The sequence below is a fragment of the Oncorhynchus kisutch genome, linkage group LG30 (assembly GCF_002021735.2).
Source record: "Oncorhynchus kisutch isolate 150728-3 linkage group LG30, Okis_V2, whole genome shotgun sequence".
Taxonomy (NCBI): domain Eukaryota; kingdom Metazoa; phylum Chordata; class Actinopteri; order Salmoniformes; family Salmonidae; genus Oncorhynchus; species Oncorhynchus kisutch.
In genome coordinates this window covers 8,040,742-8,060,167 of record NC_034203.2, presented here as the reverse complement: position 1 = coordinate 8,060,167, position 19,426 = coordinate 8,040,742, and the positions used below count along the sequence as shown (strand labels likewise).

Genomic DNA, 19,426 nt, shown 5'->3' with positions numbered 1-19,426 from the left:
CCGTCAACTCACCTCCCTCTCCCCACTCCTCCCTCTCCCCCCTCCCCCTGCCCACCTCCAGTCCCAGGCCATGCGCATCGTGCGGACGGTGGGCCAGGCCTTTGACGTGTGCCACCAGCTGACCCTGCAGCAGACAGGGGAACAGATCTCAGAGGATGGAGGGGACACCAGCACTGCCGACGCAGAGGGGGCAGACGCCGTGCCAGGTGTGACTGGCATACTGTTTCATCTTTGCACAGTGGTGACATTCTCTACTGAGGCTGAATCAGTTAGAGATTGTCGTGTGTGTTGTGACTCCAGCGAGTGTGGAGAGCAGCCAAGTTTGAATTCCATGTTTCAGTTTTTTTGGTCTGAGAAAAGCGCTATAAAAATATTATGTACTATTCATTTGTATGTAAGGAATGGGTTATGTTTAGCGTTTTTGCTTGTGATTGTTATTTTGTTTGTTGTTGTCTCTCTCTCTCTCTCTCTCTATGTCTCTCTGTCTCTCTCTCAGCCAAGAAGAGGTTGGCATTGTCTGATTCCACTGACCTTGAAGCCACTACAGAGGAGAGCATCGACCGTTTGTCATCCGACCAGGACAAGAGCCAGGACCTTCTCAGTAAAGATGGGAAGGTAATGTGTATGACCTGGGTTGTATTTATTAGAGCAAACCGTTGCAAAATGATTTACAAAAGAAAACAAAAATATGTATTTGTATTGGACAAGTTCAGGAAGTACATTGTTTTACTCCGTTTTAAAACCGTTTCCCCCTACTAAACTCAGCAAAAAAAGAAACGTCAAGGTAAGGTATTGAAATATTCATCATCTCTCTTGTTCTATCGCTCATTTAGAAGGACATTCTCTGTCAGAGTAGAGAAAAGTTGAACGATCTGTTTTTTACAGTATACTATCAATAAACTAGACAAATAAACTGGTAAACTAAGGATCATCCTAAAAAAACAAACCATACCTATATCTGAAATGAGCTGAGATAGGGTTAAGGGTCAATCTAGACTCTAGATGAGTTGTTTTACTGTGATGTGGTAGATGTCTGTCTGGCTAACCTGCTGTACAATACAAGGAGGCACTCAAAGACATCCATAATTTCCATAAGGCTGATAACAACCGCTCTCTTTCATTCCAATAGTCTATTTTTCGACTATGTTTCGATATTTTTTAAAGATGAAATGCACTACACACTACACTAAAATGTACACACTACACTAAACGCTGAATAAAACAATGAATGAAGTCCCATGATGGTAGTGACTGCCCATTACTGCTTCACACTTATTTACCATATTTTATTGACATTACAATTTTTCCAACAATTGTTTACAGACAGATTATTTCACTGTATCACAATTCCAGTGGGTCAGAAGTTTACATACACTAAGCTGACTGTGCTTTTAAACAGCTTGGAAAATTCCAGAAAATGATGTAATGGCTTTAGGAGCTTCTGATAGGCTAATTGACATCATTTGAGTCAATTGAAGGTGTACCTGTGGATGTATTTCAAGGCCTACAATTCAAACTCAGTGCCTCTTTGCTTGACATCATGGGAAAATCAGAAGAAATAAGCCAAGACCTCAGAAAACAAATTGTAGACCTCCACAAGTCTGGTTCATCCTTGGGAGCAATTTCCAAACGCCTGAAGGTTACAAACAATAGTAAGCAAGTATAAACAACATGGGACCACGCAGCCCTCATACCGGTCAGGAAGGAGATGCGTTCTGTCTCCTAGAGATGAACGTACTTTGGTGCGAAAAGTGCAAATCAATCCCAGAACAACAGCAAAGAACCTTGTGAAGATGCTGGAGGAAACAGGTACAAAAGTATCTATATCCACAGTTAAACGAGTCCTATATCGACATAACCTGAAAGGCCGCTCAGCAAGGAAGAAGCCACTGCTCCAAAACTGCCATAAAAAAGCCAGACTATGGTTTGCAACTGCACATGGGGACAAAGATTGTACTTTTTGGAGAAATGTCCTCTGGTCTGATGAAACAAAAATAGAACTGTTTGGCCACAATGACTATCATTATGTTTATGGGGAGGCTTGCAAGCCGAAGAACACATCCCAACCGTGAAGCTTGGGGGTGGCAGCATCATGTTGTGGGGGTGTTTTGCTGCAGGAGGGACTGGTGCAATTCACAAAATAGATGGCATCATGAGGGAAGAAAATTAGGTGGATATATTGAAGCAACATTTTAACTTCTTGCGTCGAGCCATCCCGGATCCGGGATCGTGAATACAGCCTCAAGCTCATTACCATAACGCAACGTTAACTATTCATGAAAATCGCAAATGAAATGAAATTAATATGCTAGCTCTCAAGCTTAGCCTTTTGTTAACAACACTGTTATCTTAGATTTTCAAAATATGCTTCTCAACCATAGCAAAACAAGCGTTTGTGTAACAGCTAGCGCACCTAGTGTAGCATTTAGCGTTAGCATTAGCAGGCAACATTTTCACAAAAACCAGAAAAACATTCAGATAAAATCATTACCTTTGAAGAACTTCAGATGTTTTCAATGAGGAGACTCTCAGTTAGATAGCAAATGCTCAGTTTTTCCTGAAAGATTATTTGTTTAGGAGAAATTGCTCCGTTTGGTGTGTCACGTTTGGCTACCAAAAAAAAACGAAAATTCAGTCTTCAAAACGCATAACTTTTTTCCAAATTAACTCCATAATATCGACTGAAACATGGTAAACGTTGTTTAGAATCAATCCTCAAGGTGTTTTTCACATATCTCTTCATGATATATCGTTCGTTGAAAGCCTCCTCTCTCCTCTAAATCACTGGATGACTGCGTGCAGCTTGTAGATTACGCACCAATTTAGACAAAGGACACCGGGCGGACCCCTGGTAAATGTAGTCTCTTATGGCCAATCTTTCAATGATATGCCTACAAATACGTCACAATGCTGCAGACACCTTGGAGAAACGATAGGAAGGGCAGGCTCATTCCCGGCGCATTCACAGCCATATAAGGAGACAATGGAAAACAGAGCTTAAAAAATTCTGCCCATTTCCTGGTTGAAGTTTTATCTTGGTTTCGCCTGTAGCATGAGTTCTGTGGCACTCACAGGTAATATCTTTGCAGTTTTGGAAACCTTAGAGTGTTTTCTTTCCAAAGCTGCCAATTATATGCATAGTCGAGCATCTTTTCGTGACAAAATATTGCGCTTAAAACGGGCACGTTTTTTTATCCATAAATTAAAAGAGCGCCCCCTATATCCAAGAAGTTAAGACATCAGTCAGGAAGTTAAAGCTTGGTTGCAAATGGGTCTTCCAAATGGACAATGACTTCCATACTTCCAAAGTTGTGGCAAAATGGCTTAAGGACAACAAAGTCAAGGTATTGGAGTGGCCATCACAAAGCCCTGACCTCAATCCTATAGAAAATTTGTGGGTAGAACTGAAAAAGAGGCCTACAAACCTGACTCCGTTACACCAGCTCTGTCAGAGGCAGCTGTCTATTGTTGTCTCTGATTGGGAATCATACTTAGGTAGACCCCCCCCCTCCCTCCACCTATGTTGTGGGATCTTGTCCATGTGTTGTTGCTGTTGAACCCTACTAGGCTGTATGTTTCGTTGGTGTTCTTGTTTTTCTGGTTATCATTAAAGAATATGATTAACCTACCCCACGCTGCATCTTGGTCTAATTCCACCAACGACGATCGTTACAACTACTTCAAATACCACTTGAGCAGAAGTCAAAGTATATGGTTTTAAATATACTTAAGTATCAAAAGTAATAGTATAAATTGTTTAAAATAATGTATGGGGTTGCAAAATGCCAGTAACTTCCCCAAAATGACCTGGTTTTCCTGAAAGCCTGGTTGGATTCCTGGAATCAGGAGGGAATAAGCAGCAAATCTGGGAATCCTCCAACCAGGATTTCTGGAAAACCATAGAATTTTGGGGAAAGTTCCTGTTATCTTACAACCCTTGCAGTATGTAATGCATTGTGTATCCTCAGTCATTATAGATCATAATCACTGACCTGGTCCTCATTTTCCCCATCCAAGGACCCAACCCAGCAGCTGACCTCATCCAGGTCAGGGCCACCTGTGTCAAGCTTGCTAGCTGTGGACTGCTCTGTGGCACACCAGGTGCAGCTTCTCCAGAGACAGCTCCAGCAGCAGGAGCAGCAGGCCCAGGCTGCTGCAGCACAGGTAGACACACGTTTCCAAACAGTTCCAAATGTTGGTTTGCCTTGTTGAATGCAGCTCATGCGTGTGGGTCTGCGCTATTCAAACATGTTGATGTTCAGTTTGCCAAAGTAATGTACACTGTTAGTAAAGGCAGTTTAGACCAGAAACATACGCTTTGATTTGCAGTGCGTAAAAAGTACCTTTAAAGTTGCTAGCTAACAACCTGAAAACTGGAGTGTGTGAACAGCACAAGTGGCTCAACTAGGGTTTCAAAGCTACCGGCAATTTACCAAAGTTACTGGAATATTCTGTAATTTTGATAATTAACTGGTAATCTATATGGCAATCTATTGTACTTTGGTCATTTATATTTGAATAACTTTTTTTAAAAGTATTTATTTATATATATATATATATTAGTATTCCTTTTGTATAACTTTGTCTGAGTTTCTAGTGGATACACCATATGGTTCAAGAGAAAATGTATTTAAAAAGCATCTAATCAACAATGGAATTATTTTTCAATTAACTCTGCAACTCTTTCAACTAACTTATTTCACAACTGCCACCAGTTTGGCACCAAAACATGACGAAATAAATTCAAGTGTGTAAAAAATGGATAGAAATGATATTTTATGCTGACACCCTCATATTAAACACCAATGGTATTGACTAAATTGCCTGTTTTATATTTAGGGTGATGTTTTACAGCCTTGTCATAAAAATGTGTATTTTAAAATCGTCTTAGCTGTTTGATTATTTTATATATTTTACAACGCGATATGGCCACACAGAGGGCCAGAGATAATTAGACACCTGTGATAATCTGAAGTACCCAAAAAGGTCACTAGATGTTATATGATTAAAAAATATATATATAAACAATTTGAAGTTAGCAAAATTCTAATAATTTACTGGTAAACTTAGAATGTTTATATCCAGAAATATATCCTTCCTTTGCAACCCTAGGCTCAGCTATTGTCCTACACGCAAACCTTTGGTTTAATTTGTTTTGGTTGCAACCCTGAGGTATCCCTATAATGATTGACAGTTCAACAAGGCAATTGTGGCTGTAAAGGGGGGACAAGACAGTGCTTTTCATCAAAGGTAGCGCTCATCTCTGCTGGAGTAATAAGACATTCCTTATGGCTAATGAGCAAGCCAGCTCAACGGTGTCACTCTGTGCTCTCTTTTCTGTTTCTTGTTCTCTCTTCTCTTTCCTATAATCACATGGCTTGGTCTAATGAGGTTTGGGCTTACTTTTGATTATAATGAGGGATTCTATCTAATGCTGATTGAACAGCGTCAGAATTGTAGAAGTGAAGAAACATTTGCTTTGATCTTGATCAGTGGGTGTGTGTACCATGAAATTTAATTAGATCTTGTGTGATGTGTGTGTTCGCATTTGTTCGTGCCCCTGGTGTGTGAGCCTGCACACAAACATACCTACATACACCACCGGTCAAATGTTTTAGAACACCTATTCATTCAAGGGTTTTTCTTAATTTTTTACAAATTTTTACATTGTAGAATAATAGTGAAGATATCAAAACTATGAAATAACACATATGGAATCATGTAGTAACCAAAAAAGTGTTAAACAAATCAAAATATATTTTATAAATAGCCATCCTTTCAAATAGCCACCCTTTGCCTTGATGACAGCTTTGCACACTCTTGGCATTCTCTCAACCAGTTTCATGAGGTAGTCACCTGGAATGCATTTGAATTAACAAGTGTGCCTTAAGTTAATTTGTGGAATTTCTTTCCTTCTTAATGCGTTTGAGCCAAACAATTGTGTGGTGACAAGGTAGGGGGATATACAGAAGATAATCCTATCTGGTAAAAGACCAAGTCCATATTATGGCAAGAACAGCTCAAATAAGCAAAGAGAAACAACAGCCCATCATTACTTTAAGACATGAAGGTCAGTCAATACGGAACATTTCAAGAACTTCGAAAGTTTCTTCAAGTGCAGTTGCAAAAACCATCAAGCGCTATGATGAAACCGGCTCTCATGAGGACCGCCACAGGAATGGAAGACCCAGAGTTACCTCTGCTGCAAAGGACAAGTCCATTAGAGTTACCAGCTCAGACATTGCAGCCCAAATAAATGCTTCAGAGTTGAAGTTTCAGACACATCTCAACATCAACTGTTCAGAGGAGAGTGTGAATAAGGCATTCATGGTCGAATTGCTGCAAAGAAACCACTACTAAAGGACACCAATAAGAAGAGACTTGCTTAGGAGTCAGAAACATGAGCAATTGACAAATTGGAGAGTCCAAATTGGAGATTTTTGGTTCCAACCACTGTGTCTTTGTGAGACGCAGTGTGTGTGAACGCAATATCTCTGCATGAGTCTTTCCCACCGTAAAGCATGGAGGAGGAGGTGTTATGGTGTCGGGGTGCTTTGCTGGTGACACTGTCTGTGATTTATTTTTACACCACTTATTACACTTAACCACCGTGACTACCACAGCATTCTGCAGTGATACGCCATCCCATCTGGTTTGGGCTTAGTGGGACTAGTATTTGTTTTTCAACAAGACAATGACCCAACACACCTCCAGGCTGTGTAAGGGCTATTTGACCAAGGAGAGTGATGAAGTGCTGCATTAGATGACCTGGCCTCCACAATCCCCCAACCTCAACCAAATTGAGATGGTTTGGGATGAGTCGGACCGCAGAGTGAAGGAAATGTAGCCAAGTGCTCAGCATATGTCGGAACTCCTTCAAGACTGTTGGAAAAGCATTCCAGGTGAAGCTGGTTGAGAGATTGCCAAGAGTGTGCAAAGCTGTCATCAAGGCAAAGGGTGGCTATTTGAAGAATCTCAAACTGTCACGCCTTGGTCTTAGTATTTTGTGTTTTCTTTAATTATTTGTTCAGGCCAGGGTGTGACATGGGGTTATTGTATTGTCTTATTGGGGTTTTTGTAGGCATTGAGATTGTGGTTGATTAGGGGTGTGTCTAGTATAGGCTTGGCTGCCTGAGGCGGTTCTCAATCAGAGTCAGGTGATTCTCGTTGTCTCGGATTGGGAACCATATTTAGGTAGCCTGAGTTTCACTTTGTATTTCGTGGGTGATTGTTCCTGTCTCTGTGTAGTTTCACCAGATAGGCTGTAATGAAGTTTCACGTTCCGTTTGTTGTTTTGTATTTTTGTATAGTTATTTCATGTGTTCACTTTTCCATTAAAGTCATGAGTAACCACCACGCTGCATTTCGGTCCGACTCTCTTTCAACAAACGAAGAACGCCGTTACACAAACACAAAATGTATTTTGATTTAACACATTTTTTGTTACTACATGATTCCATATGTGTTATATCCTAGGTTTTATGTCTTCGCGGTTATTCTACAATGTAGAAAATAGTAAAAATAAAGAGAAACCCTTGAATGAGTAGGTGTTCTAAGACGTTTGACCGGTAGTGTATATGTGTGTGTGCACTCTAACCTCTCTTCTACGTATGCCTACCTAGGTGCGCTTGCTCCAGGACCAGCTGTCAGTGGAGGTGTGTGCCAGGACAGACGCCCAGGCCCGGGTTCAGAGACTCCTACTGCAGAACACTGATCTACTGCAGCACATCTCCCTACTGGTCAATCAGATCCAGGAGCTGGAGCTCAAATCTGTTGCAGGACTCAGCTCCAGTGAGTGGTGGTTCTTCTTCCCATTTGTATTATTTATTAAGGATCCCCATTAGTTCCTGCCTTAATGTTGCCGGACACTATTCCTGTGGTCCAGCAACATTAAGACAGTTATGTACAATCAAAAATATTACATCTCATAAAACTTTTCACAATACATTGTGTGTGCCCTCAGGCCACTACTCTACTACCACATATCTACAATACAAAATCCATGTGTACTTGTATGTAGAGTGTGTGTTATAATGTGTGTGTCTCTTCACAGTCCCCGCTTTTCCATGAAGTGTGTTTTTATCTGTTTTTTAAAATCTGATTCTACTGCTTACATGGCTCTATGTAGTAACGTGCGCCTCCCATAATCTGTTCTGGACTTTGAGATTGTGATTGTGGTGGTATGTCTTGTGGGTTATGCATGGGTGTCCAAGTTGTTTGCTAGTAGTTTAACCAGACAACATTACTCCAGGGTTACTCAAAGCAATTTAGTCACCTCAACATGCTCATTTTCCACATTATTCATTACTAGATTTAGTTGAGGTTTAGGTTTTAGTAAATGATTTGTCCCAAATACAATGGTTTTAATTTTTGAAATATTTAGGACTAACTTATTTCTTGCAACCCATTTTGAAACTGACTGCAGCTCTTTATTATGTAAGGGTACTAGAACAGCTGCCCTGGGGAATTCCTGATTCTACCTGGATTTTGTTGGAGAGGATTCCATTAAACAACACCCTTGGTGTTCTGTTAGACAGACACAATATAGCAGGAGGTGTAAAGCCATAACACATGCGTTTTTCCAGCAACAGACTATGATCGATAATGTCAAAAGCCGCACTGAGGTCTAACCAAACAGCTCCCACAATTGTTTTATCATCAATTTCTCTCAGCCAATCATCAGTCATTTGTGTAAGTGTCTTCCGTACATGTTGAATCTCCTTCCCTATAAGCGTGCTGAAAGTCTGTCAATTTGTTTACTGTAAAAAGCATTATCTGGACAAGCACATTTTTTTCCAAAAGTTTACTAAGAAAGAGAGAAGGCTAATTGGTTGACTATTTGAGCCAGTAAAGGGGGCTTTACTGTTCTTTGGTAGCGGAATTACTTTTCCTTCCCACCAGACCTGAGGGAACACTTTCAAATAGGAGTGGCATCTCTTACTTTTTCTTCATCCCTTCGCTCTTTGATTGTCTGCCTTTCTTTATTCCTCCTTCTCTCTTCATCCCTTGTTCTCTTCATCTCTCTCCCTCTTCCATTTATTTCTCTCCCCCTCTCTTTCTTCATCCATCTCTCATCATCCCTCCATCTTATCTCTTCATCCCTTTTTCTCCACTCACCCTCTTCATCCTTGTTTCTCTTCTCCTCTCTCACCCTCTCGTCATGCCTCCCTTCTCTTTCTTTGGTTCTCTTGCTCTTCCTTTCACACAGGTGATTCTGAACTGTTATGTCAACTCAGCAAAAAGAGAAACGTCCCTTTTTCAGGACCCTGTCTTTCAAAGATTTATTCGTAAAGATTCAAATAACTCCACAGATCTTCATTGTAAAGGGTTTAAATACGGTTTCCCATGCTTGTTCAATGAACCATAAACAATTAATGAACATGCACCTGTGGAACGGTCATTAACTTTTTGGTGATAGGGGGCAGTATTTTCAGGTCTTGATGAAATGCATGCCCAAATTCAACTGCCTGCTACCCATCCCCAGAAGATAAGATATGCATATTATTTGTAGATGTGGATTGTAAACACTCTGAAGTTTCTAAATCTGTTTGAATAATGTCTGTGAGTATAACAGAACTTATGTAGCAGGCTGAAATTGGTTGAGGTTTTCCTTAGTGTAATGCAGAAGTAGCCGTGTTCAAAATGAGGGTCACTTCAAGTGTACTGTTTGTTAGAGGTGCGTGACCAGAAAGGTAGCGTCGGTTTGTTTTCTTCCTGTATTGAACACAGATCATCCCATCTTCAATTTGATCGATTATTTACTTTAATAAATACCTAAAGTTGTATTACAAAACTAGTTTGAAATGTTTTGGCAAAGTTTATAGGTACATTTTGAAAAATGTTGTAGTCACGTTGCTCCGGTGTTTTTGGAACCGGTGTTTTTCTGGATCAATCTCGCCAAATAAATGGACATTTTGGATATACACTGCTCAAAAAAATAAAGGGAACACTAAAATAACACATCCTAGATCTGAGTGAATGAAATATTCTTATTAAATACTTTCTTCTTTACATTGTTGAATGTGCTGATAACAAAATCACACATTTGATTTCCATTGATAATTTTTATCAACCCATGGAGGTCTGGATTTGGAGTAACACTCAAAATTAAAGTGGAACACCACACTACAGGCTGATCCAACTTTTATGTAATGTCCTTAAAACAAGTCAAAATGAGGCTCAGTAGTGTGTGTGGCCTCCACGTGTCTGTATGACCTCCCTACAACGCCTGGGCATGCTCCTGATGAGGTGGCGGATGGTCTCCTGAGGGATCTCCTCCCAGACCTGGACTAAAGCATCCGCCATCTCCTGGACAGTCTGTGGTGCAACGTGGCGTTGGTGGATGGAGCGAGACATGATGTCCCAGATGTGCTCAATTGGATTCAGGTCTGGGGAACGGGCGGGCCAGTCCATAGCATCAATGCCTTCCACTTGCAGGAACTGCTGATACTCCAGCCACATGAGGTCTAGCATTGTCTTGCATTAGGAGGAACCCAGGGTCAACCGCACCAGCATATGGTCTCACAAGGGGTCTGAGGATCTCATCTCTGTACCTAATGGCAGTCAGGCTACCTCTGGCGAGCACATGGAGGGCTGTGCGGCCCCCCCAAAGAAATGCCACCCCACCCCACACCATGACTGACCCACCGCCAAACCGGTCATGCTGGAGGATGTTGCAGGCAGCAGAACGTTCTCCATGGCGTCTCCAGACTCTGTCACGTCTGTCACATGTGCTCAGTGTGAACCTGCTTTCATCTGTGAAGAGCACAGGGCGCCAGTAGTGAATTTGCCAATCTTGGTGTTCTCTGGCAAATGCCAAACGTCCTGCACGGTGTTGGGCTGTAAGCACAACCCCCCCCCCCCCCCCCCCCCCGTGGACGTCGGGCAGGGGTATACCTCCCTCATGGAGTCTGTTTCTGATCGTTTGAGCAGACACATGCACATTTGTGGCCTGCTGGAGGTCATTTTGCAGGGCTCTGGCAGTGCTCCTCCTGCTCCTCCTTGCACAAAGGCGGAGGTAGCAGTCCTGCTGCTGGGTTGTTGCCCTCCTACGGCCTCCTCCACGTCTCCTGATATACTGGCCTGTCTCCTGGTAGCACCTCCATGCTCTGGACACTACGCTGACAGACACAGCAAACCTTCTTGCCACAGCTCGCATTGATGTGTCATCCTGGATGAGCTGCACTACCTGAGCCACTTGTGTGGGTTGTAGACTCCATCTCATGCTACCACTAGAGTGAAAGCACCGCCAGCATTCAAAAGTGACCAAAACATCATCCAGGAAGCATAGGAACTGAGAAGTGGTCTGTGGTCACCACCTGCAGAACCACTCCTTTATTGGGGGTGTCTTGCTATTTGCCTATAATTTCCACCTGTTGTCTATTCCATTTGCACAACAGCATGTGAAATTTATTGTCAATCAGTGTTGCTTCCTAAGTGGACAGTTTGATTTCACAGAAGTGTGATTGACTTGGAGTTACATTGTGTTGTTTAAGTGTTCCCTTTATTTGTTTTGAGCAGTGTATATCGACTTAATTAATTGAACAAAAGGACCATTTTTGATGTTTATGGGACATATTGGAGTGCCAACAGAAGAAGCTCGTCGAAGGTAAGGCATGATTTATATTCATATTTCTGCGTTTTGTGTCGTGCCTGTAGGGTTGAAATATGTTTTCTCTCTTTTGTTTACGGAGGTGCTATCCTCAGATAACAGCATCGTTTGTTTCCGCCGAAAAGCATTTTTGAAATCTGACATGTTGGCTGGATTCACAACACGTGTAGCTTTAATTTGGTATCTTACATGTGTGATTTCATGAAAGTTTGATTTTTTTACAGTAATTTATTTGAATTTCGCGCTCTGCGAAATGGCTTTTGGCCAGGTGGGATGCTAGTGTCCCACATAACCTCTCTGGGATAAGACACTAACAGCTTACAGATGGTAGGCAAATAAGGTCACAGTTATGAAAACTTAGGACACTGAGAGGCCTTTCTACTGACTCTGAAAAACACAAAAAGAAAGATGCACATCTGCGTGAACATGCCTTACGAATGCTGCAAGGAGGCATGAGGACTGCAGATGTGGCCAGGGAAATAAATTGCAATGTCTGTACTGTGAGATGCCTAAGACTGCGCTACAGGGAGACAGGACGGAGAGCAGATCGTCCTCGCAGTGGTAAACCACGTGTAACAACACACCTACAGGATGGTGTGATGTTCGGTACAGGATGGCAACAACAACTGCCCGAGTTACACTAGGAACGCACAATCCATCCGTCAGTGCTCAGACTGTCCGCAATAGGCTAAGAGGCTGGACTGTAGGCCTGTTGTAAGGCAGGTACTCACCAGACATCACTGGAAACAATGTCGCCTATGGGCACAAACCCACCGTCGCTGGACCAGACAGGACTGGCAAAAAGTGCTCTTCACTGACGAGTCGCAGTTTTGTCTCACCAGGGGTGATGGTCGGATTCGCGTTTATCGTCGCAGGAATGAGCGTTACACCGAGGTCTGTACTCTGGAGCGGGATCGATTTGGAGGTGGAGGGTCCGTCATGGTCTGGGGTGGTGTGTCACAGCATGATCGGACTGAGCTTGTTGTCATTACAGGCAATCTCAATGCTGTGTGTTACAGGGAAGATCCTCCTCCATGTGGTACCCTTCCTGCAGGCTCATCCTGACATGACCCTGACATGACCCTTCAGCATAACAATGCCACCAGCCATACTGCTCGTTCTGCGTGTGATTGCCTGCAAGGAATGTCAGTGGCCAGTGACGAGCCCGTTCTCAATCCCATTGATCACGTCTGGGACCTGTTGGATCGGAGGGTGAGGGGTAGAGCCATTCCCCCCAGAAATACCGGGAACTTGCGGGTGCCTTGGTGAAAGAGTGGGGTAACATCTCACAGCAAGAACCAGCCAAATCTGGTGCAGTCCATGAGGAGCTGCATTGCAGTACTTAATGCAGCTGGTGTCCACACCAGATACGGTCTGTTACTTTTGATTTTGACCTCCCCTTTGTTCAGGGACACATTATTCCATTTCCGTTAGTCACATGTCTGTGGAACTTGTTCATTTTATGTCTGTTGTTGAATCTTATGTTCATACATATATTTCCATTTTAAGATTGCTGAAAATAAACACAGTTGACAGTGAAGACGTTTCTTTTTCTGCTGAGTTTTTAAAATAATTATCCACATTGACATCACAGCTCGTAAGCAACACTGTCATCTTGCCCTTTTTAATCTATCATCATCTCCTCTCTCAGTCCTGTCCTCAACTCACTTCCTCTCGCTATATTCCCTCCAATCATCTTCTTTCCTCCATTCCAACAAATTCTCTCTCTTCTCTCCACAGTGGGCTCCCAAGACAGTCTGCTGGAGATCACCTTCCGTGCCAAGCCCCCCTCCTTGCTACATGACATCACCACCACCCACATCTCCATGGGCCCCCTGCAGGGTCAGCCCCAGATAACCAATGGCCCCTGGTCCTCCATCCTACCAGGGGCCTCTCCTCCAGGGACCAGGGCCCCGGACAGCCACTCTCTGGGCCTGGGCGGAGTGAGGCTGGAGTGCTTCCGCTTCCCCCACAGTGGGGGAGGGGACAACCACGAGAGCCAGAACCAGGAGGCCGAGAGTCCATGCTCGGGCTGCCCAGGCGGGGACTCCCCTCTGGGGGTTCTTGGAGCCCTGGAGCTCCTCCGTTTCCGGGAGTCGGGGATAGGTTCGGAGTACGAGTCCAACGCGGATGAGAGCAGTGACAGGGACAGCTGGGGGCGGGGTGAGGGGGCGCGGCCTGAGGGCGCGGCACTTCTGTTCAACGTAATGAATGCGGAGAGCCCCGCGGACTGTCTGGGTGATGAGGTGGCCGTGTAGCCCTCCGCGGCTTCGACTTCACCCAAGAACGAAATCATATCACACAGTCTACAGTTCTATGGTGTTAACTGTTCACCACCCTCCAAACTCTGCTCTGCAGTCCTTTTGTTTGATATTTGTTTGTTGCATTTTTTGTATTTGTTGGATATTTTGTTTTTGTTTATATTTGGTCACGTTTGTCTGATGTTTGTTTATATCTGTTGCAGTTAATTACATGTGTAACTTGAATGTGTTTACATTTTTTCATACATTTTGACTCAGCACTTGACTTGCTGCTGCTGTTCCTGCTCTCCTGGGCTTACTGCAGTGTAGCTGTAGTTTGTGTCACAGCTGTCTAAATATGTGGTTCTGGTCTGTGTTATTGAAGCATTGTGTAATAGTGAAACACACCCAGCATGGCCAGTCGTTGGCGTTGTTTTTTTTTTGTTGACGAAAAGACTTTGAATGGATTGAAAATGAGTAAACGTCTAATGTAAAGACTGCGAACTTCAAAAGCTGGCTGTACTAGTGCTGTATTACATGACTGGATCTCATTTGTGACTGACAATTGATTCAAGACAGTTTACATTCAAGTTTTCCTCCACCGTGATGCTCCATGCAATAAGTCCTCTTTCCCAAGACTTTGGTACGATTCACTTTTGAGCCAACTCAATATCATACACCCAAAAAGTTGTTGTTTGTTTGGTGCAATTGAAGAAAGAAAAAAACGAAAATGAGTTGTCTTTTGTTGAATGACAACACACACTTCATTGAATAATCCCTACTCTTGACCAATGACTGATGAAGGGGCGTAGACTTTGGCTCCGAACATCAGCTTGCCTCAATTTCTTTTGTGTTCACAAACAGCCGAACAAACCCTTGCCGAAGACCAAAACAAACAAAAACTTCACAAAATGGCGTCATAATATATGCATGATCTGTTCCGGAAGCGGACGCCTTAAGTGTACAATATATCTCACCACAGTTATTTACCCTCTCTCCCAATACAAGGCATGCTAGGGTTTAGATGGAACCAATAATATCTCACTAGTCTCTAATATCACATTTAAATCAAATGTATTTATATAGCCCTTCGTACATCAGCTGATATCTCAAAGTGCTGTAGAGAAACCCAGCCTAAAACCCCAAACAGCAAGAAAAGCAGGTGTTGAAGCACTAATAGAGTAGAGGTTTGAAGCCAATTGAATATCACTTAGCCCAAATGTTATTACGCCTATATCTACAGTAGCTCAACGTAGTGATTTTTTTCCCTCTCCCAAGATTAAGGCAGTTAGGATTCAGTTTGGAGCCAACAATATATCACTACTCTTTAGACATTTACTGACTTTATCATCCCCCTAAGGACAATTTGTTTGCAACACAGAGGTGTGTGTGTGTAACAAAATCAGCAGCAGCATATTTAGCAGGTTCTGCTCTCCCTGCAGCTTGGCTGTCACTGCTCCCCCATGTCTCCGTACTGCACCAATGCTGCATTGTCATGTTCTAATGGCCCAGCTGTCAAACAGGCAGAACTTTTTGAGTCGGCTCCAAGCCACTGACTCATCGTATTGGGACCACGTCTTTGAGCGTTCTCCAAATCGATACATCGCTTACAGCGCTCTCTTTTTTTATGTTTTACTCTCTCACTCTCCCTCACACACACACAATTTTTCCCTGTCACCCTCCATTTTTGTGTTTGACTATTTCTCCACTCTACTCTCTCTTGTCGTGTCTTTGGCTATGCCGGATTAAGTGATATGACATGCTATTCTATAAAATAATTTCTCCGTAATTAACATTACCTGATTGTGCTAATCATGTAAATGTAATTAACTAGAGAGTTGGGGCACCACAAAATAATATTTATAGAGCTGTTATCTTCCGAATAAACTCTTAAAGACCTAGTAATATTTTACATCAATAGCAGTCAATATTAATCATCATCTTAATTCAGTCTCATCTGAAAGTTGTTAGTTCTTGGAACCCTGGCTAACAAATTGAATCCGCAATACAAAATTGGGTTTAATTATTTATTTACTAAATACCTAACTAATTACACATACACATAATTAAATCGTAACTTGATTTCAAATTACGTCATAAAGGAAAAAGTCCCTAGCGGGCGGAACAGATATGACAGCTGGTTACACAAAAGAAAAGGGCTGGGTTTGAGTGAAAGAGCGGGAAGACTGAGGAACAAAGGGCGAAGCTGTGCTATCGTAAATACAGAATCTTATGCATTCTAAATTACCGCCCATTTGGAAAAGGAAAATGCAATAAATATTTACTCTGAGCTGCGCTTCGGTAGGTTGGTGGTAGATGGAAGGCAGTGTTGCCCAACCGAGTCCTTTGTCCTTTGAAGAATGTCTCTGCTGGTAAATTGGATACGTTGTAGTAATGTCGTTGTGTGGTAGATGGGATACTCTGTCTGTTCCTTCCTAACCTGCATTTGCAGCTGCTGTTGCTAACTCAACGGCTAGGGGGTATCACTTCTGTAGTGAATAAGAGTTCAAAGTACATACCATTCGCAACCAAAGCTCACGCTGATGTTGGCTTCGTTCTGTAGTTACCTGAACCATTCTGACATCGGACCGTCGTCCTCACATCCTCGGAACAGGAGGTTACATTGTCGTCAAGGCTTTATATAGGAAGGGAGAGGAGGGCGTGTTTGAAAAGTTTTATAGCCCATGTCCCTTCACAGGGGCGGGCCACTGATTGAGCATAGCCCTAACCGTATGAAAACCCAAATCTCACATTTTAGAAGCTAAAATCACATTTCATCCCATCACGAAAAATTTCATATTCAAACATTTAAATTGAACAACAATTCCATGTGAATCCGATAACTCTGATGTGTAGACTTTCCACTGTAGAGTTTGTCATCTTATCATTGATGAGAATGTCTCAGATGACAACCAAACTGACATCATATTCATTAAGTACCACCGCATATGTTCAATTGGTTGGAATACCAGAATATAGTTCATTTCGCACCACCTTCTGATGTTCCCAGAATCTCTATGTTAACCAAGGTGTTTGCAAATGTAACATCAGTAGGGTAGAGAGAGGTAAAAGGGGGGAAGAGGTATTTATGACTGTCATAAACCTACCCCCAGGCCAACTTCATGACACTCTCAATAGTTTATTTTCATGTCTTTTCTGATATGAAAGTGTACAAAAAGTGGAAAGGGAAGATACATCCAGTTGGACAACTGACTAAGTGCATTCTAAGTTAGGTGTGATGTCACTAATGCTCTCCTCACTGAATTAAACACCCATTCTCAAATGCCATGTTCGATGTATCTCCTCTTTTAGCTCATCTGAATGAATTAAAAATAGCTTACTGTCTTAGAAGGTGTCCCAGATGGCACCCTATTCCCTATGTAGGGCACTACGTTTGAACAAAACCTGATCAAAATAAGTGCACTACATAGTGAATAGGGTGCCAATTGGGACACATCCGTAGTTCACCTTATCCAGACCCGGGTTCAAATACTATTTGAAATCTTTCAAATATTTTAAGCATCCGCTTTAAGATGGGCGGGGGGTGCACTTTTGGGACTGTTCTATTACATCCATTGCAAAAGGCAAGCTCAATCAAGCACAGCTGAAGTATTTGAAATGATTTCAAATAGTATTTGAACCCATGTCTGCTCTTCTCATATTCAGCACCGATTCTCCTCTGGATACGACTTTCCGTTCTCCAACTAACGTTGACCTTTTCAACTATCTGTCTCTGTGGGTATTTATAGCTATTTTCTGTCTGGGGACTGTGTTGAGATCATTTTTAAAGGTGCCGGCCTAACTGGGAGAGTGAGAAGACAACAGCGCTGGTCTCCGGATTGGGTCAGTACCCTTGGGAGCATTCGTTAAGCTCAACGTGACAAGACTACTGATACCTCCCTGTTGCCTAACTTTGGGTAGCTAATGAGGTCGAACACGTAAATGCTGGAAAACATTTGATGTTTATGGAATCGAGTGTTTTGACTCATCAGAGTTCTGAAGGTGTGTGCCCCTGTCTGATGGTTGACTTCATGACTATATAGCTGATATGACGGTCATTTCTAAATCAGTATTTTCAGTGCTTCAGCTTAAAGTGCAGCCAAAAGTTCCATGAATATCAAGAAAAATATTCAGCTTTTCATTTTTTTATTAATTTGTAAATATTAATAAAAACATAATTCCACTTCGAAATTATTGGGTATTATGTGTAGGCCAGTGACACAAAATCTCAATTTTAATCTATTTTAAATGCAGGAAAAAGTGGAAAAAGGAAAGTGGTGTGAATACTTTCTGAAGGCACTGCAGCTGATTCGGCTAAAAGTGCTGCCAAAAGTATGTGACACTTGCTCAACAAATCCTACATTATTAGCTTAAAAACATGCCAAAAACATGTTTTAACCAGATAATGTAACAATCCTATCAATATTTGAGACAGAGATAGTCACACCCTATTTCTTCTGGTTGTCAGAGTATATTGTCAAAAGGCACAACTCTGTAGGACTGACACACCCTGTATTGAGACTACAAAGGAAAGTAGTAAAAATTGCAGTATGGTAACAGCCCAAATATGCTCTTTGTGCTTTGAGGTAACACTCACAGTGGCCTGCAGATGAGTACTAAGAAGAGCACTGTGATAATGATTATTGGAAATTAGAGAACAAAACCTGGGCCAACAAACATCAAACACAGTCAGGACAATGTTTATTATATCCTTTTCGTATAATAAAACCTAGTTATCAATTTTTTGCTCCTGACACTGAAGGCATGTCTAGCCTATAGCTACAAAATATCTAGTTTACTCTCAAACAAGGACCGATAACAGTTAGGCTGTCCATGTACAGAGGTCAGTCCCTCCTGATCTCCATCTGTGGCCGGTCTTTTATGGAGGCGGAGAGTGTTTACTCCTGTCAAAATCTGTCCACGATAAGCAGATCGATAAGAAAACCGCCTGCCTTCTCGCCTTTGGCAAGTATGGGCAGCTGCAGCCCAATATGGTGACCGGAGTATGGGTGTGTCTAAAGGACGGGTGTATGGAAAGAAAATCAGCTAATTGGGTAGATTTGTTGCCCCTCAAGACCGTTTTGGTGGTTGACTGGGCTGCACGAGTCAAATCGATAAGCCAGAGACCAGTGCACCGATGTTGTTTCGATATGCCTGCTGACCACTGATAGGGGCTTGCTACTCTCAGTCTGGTGGTGTTGCCGACGGTAGCAAATGTTTTCCCTCCCTTGATTTTATTTCAAGTAGGATAGAAATGACTAATATTGATAACCATCTAGATGTCACCTTGATATGTACATACAATCTACTCAATGGGGAGGGCATGAATGGCAACGACACAGGGACACAGCGCTCTTCGCTCCCGCTTGACAAGCACTACTGTCCTGCAACGGCCTGGGAAGTAGCCAGCTACCTAGTAGCCAATATCAGGGTGACAGTCACAGTAAGCACACGCATACAACTCATGAAGCAACAGTACACTGATCATGAGTAGGCCTACTTTTAATACAAAATAAACAATTGTCAGTTTTATAACCTTTTTTTAAAAGTATTATTTGTATAAAACTAACAGTGA

General features: G+C 42.4%; 1 protein-coding gene across 1 annotated transcript in view; it reads left to right on the top strand.

Moving 5' to 3' along the window:
* LOC109875391 (carboxyl-terminal PDZ ligand of neuronal nitric oxide synthase protein) overlaps positions 1 to 17,951 on the top strand; it is a 30,534-nt gene extending 12,583 nt beyond the window's left edge. The window contains exons 6-10 of the mRNA XM_031809675.1: positions 62 to 206; positions 497 to 615; positions 4,018 to 4,164; positions 7,623 to 7,791; positions 13,352 to 17,951. Of these exons, the coding sequence (XP_031665535.1) occupies positions 62 to 206; positions 497 to 615; positions 4,018 to 4,164; positions 7,623 to 7,791; positions 13,352 to 13,869 (1,098 nt within the window). The 3' untranslated portion in view covers positions 13,870 to 17,951. The remainder of the gene's footprint in view (positions 1 to 61; positions 207 to 496; positions 616 to 4,017; positions 4,165 to 7,622; positions 7,792 to 13,351) is intronic.
* The last annotated feature ends 1,475 nt before the right edge of the window (positions 17,952 to 19,426 follow it).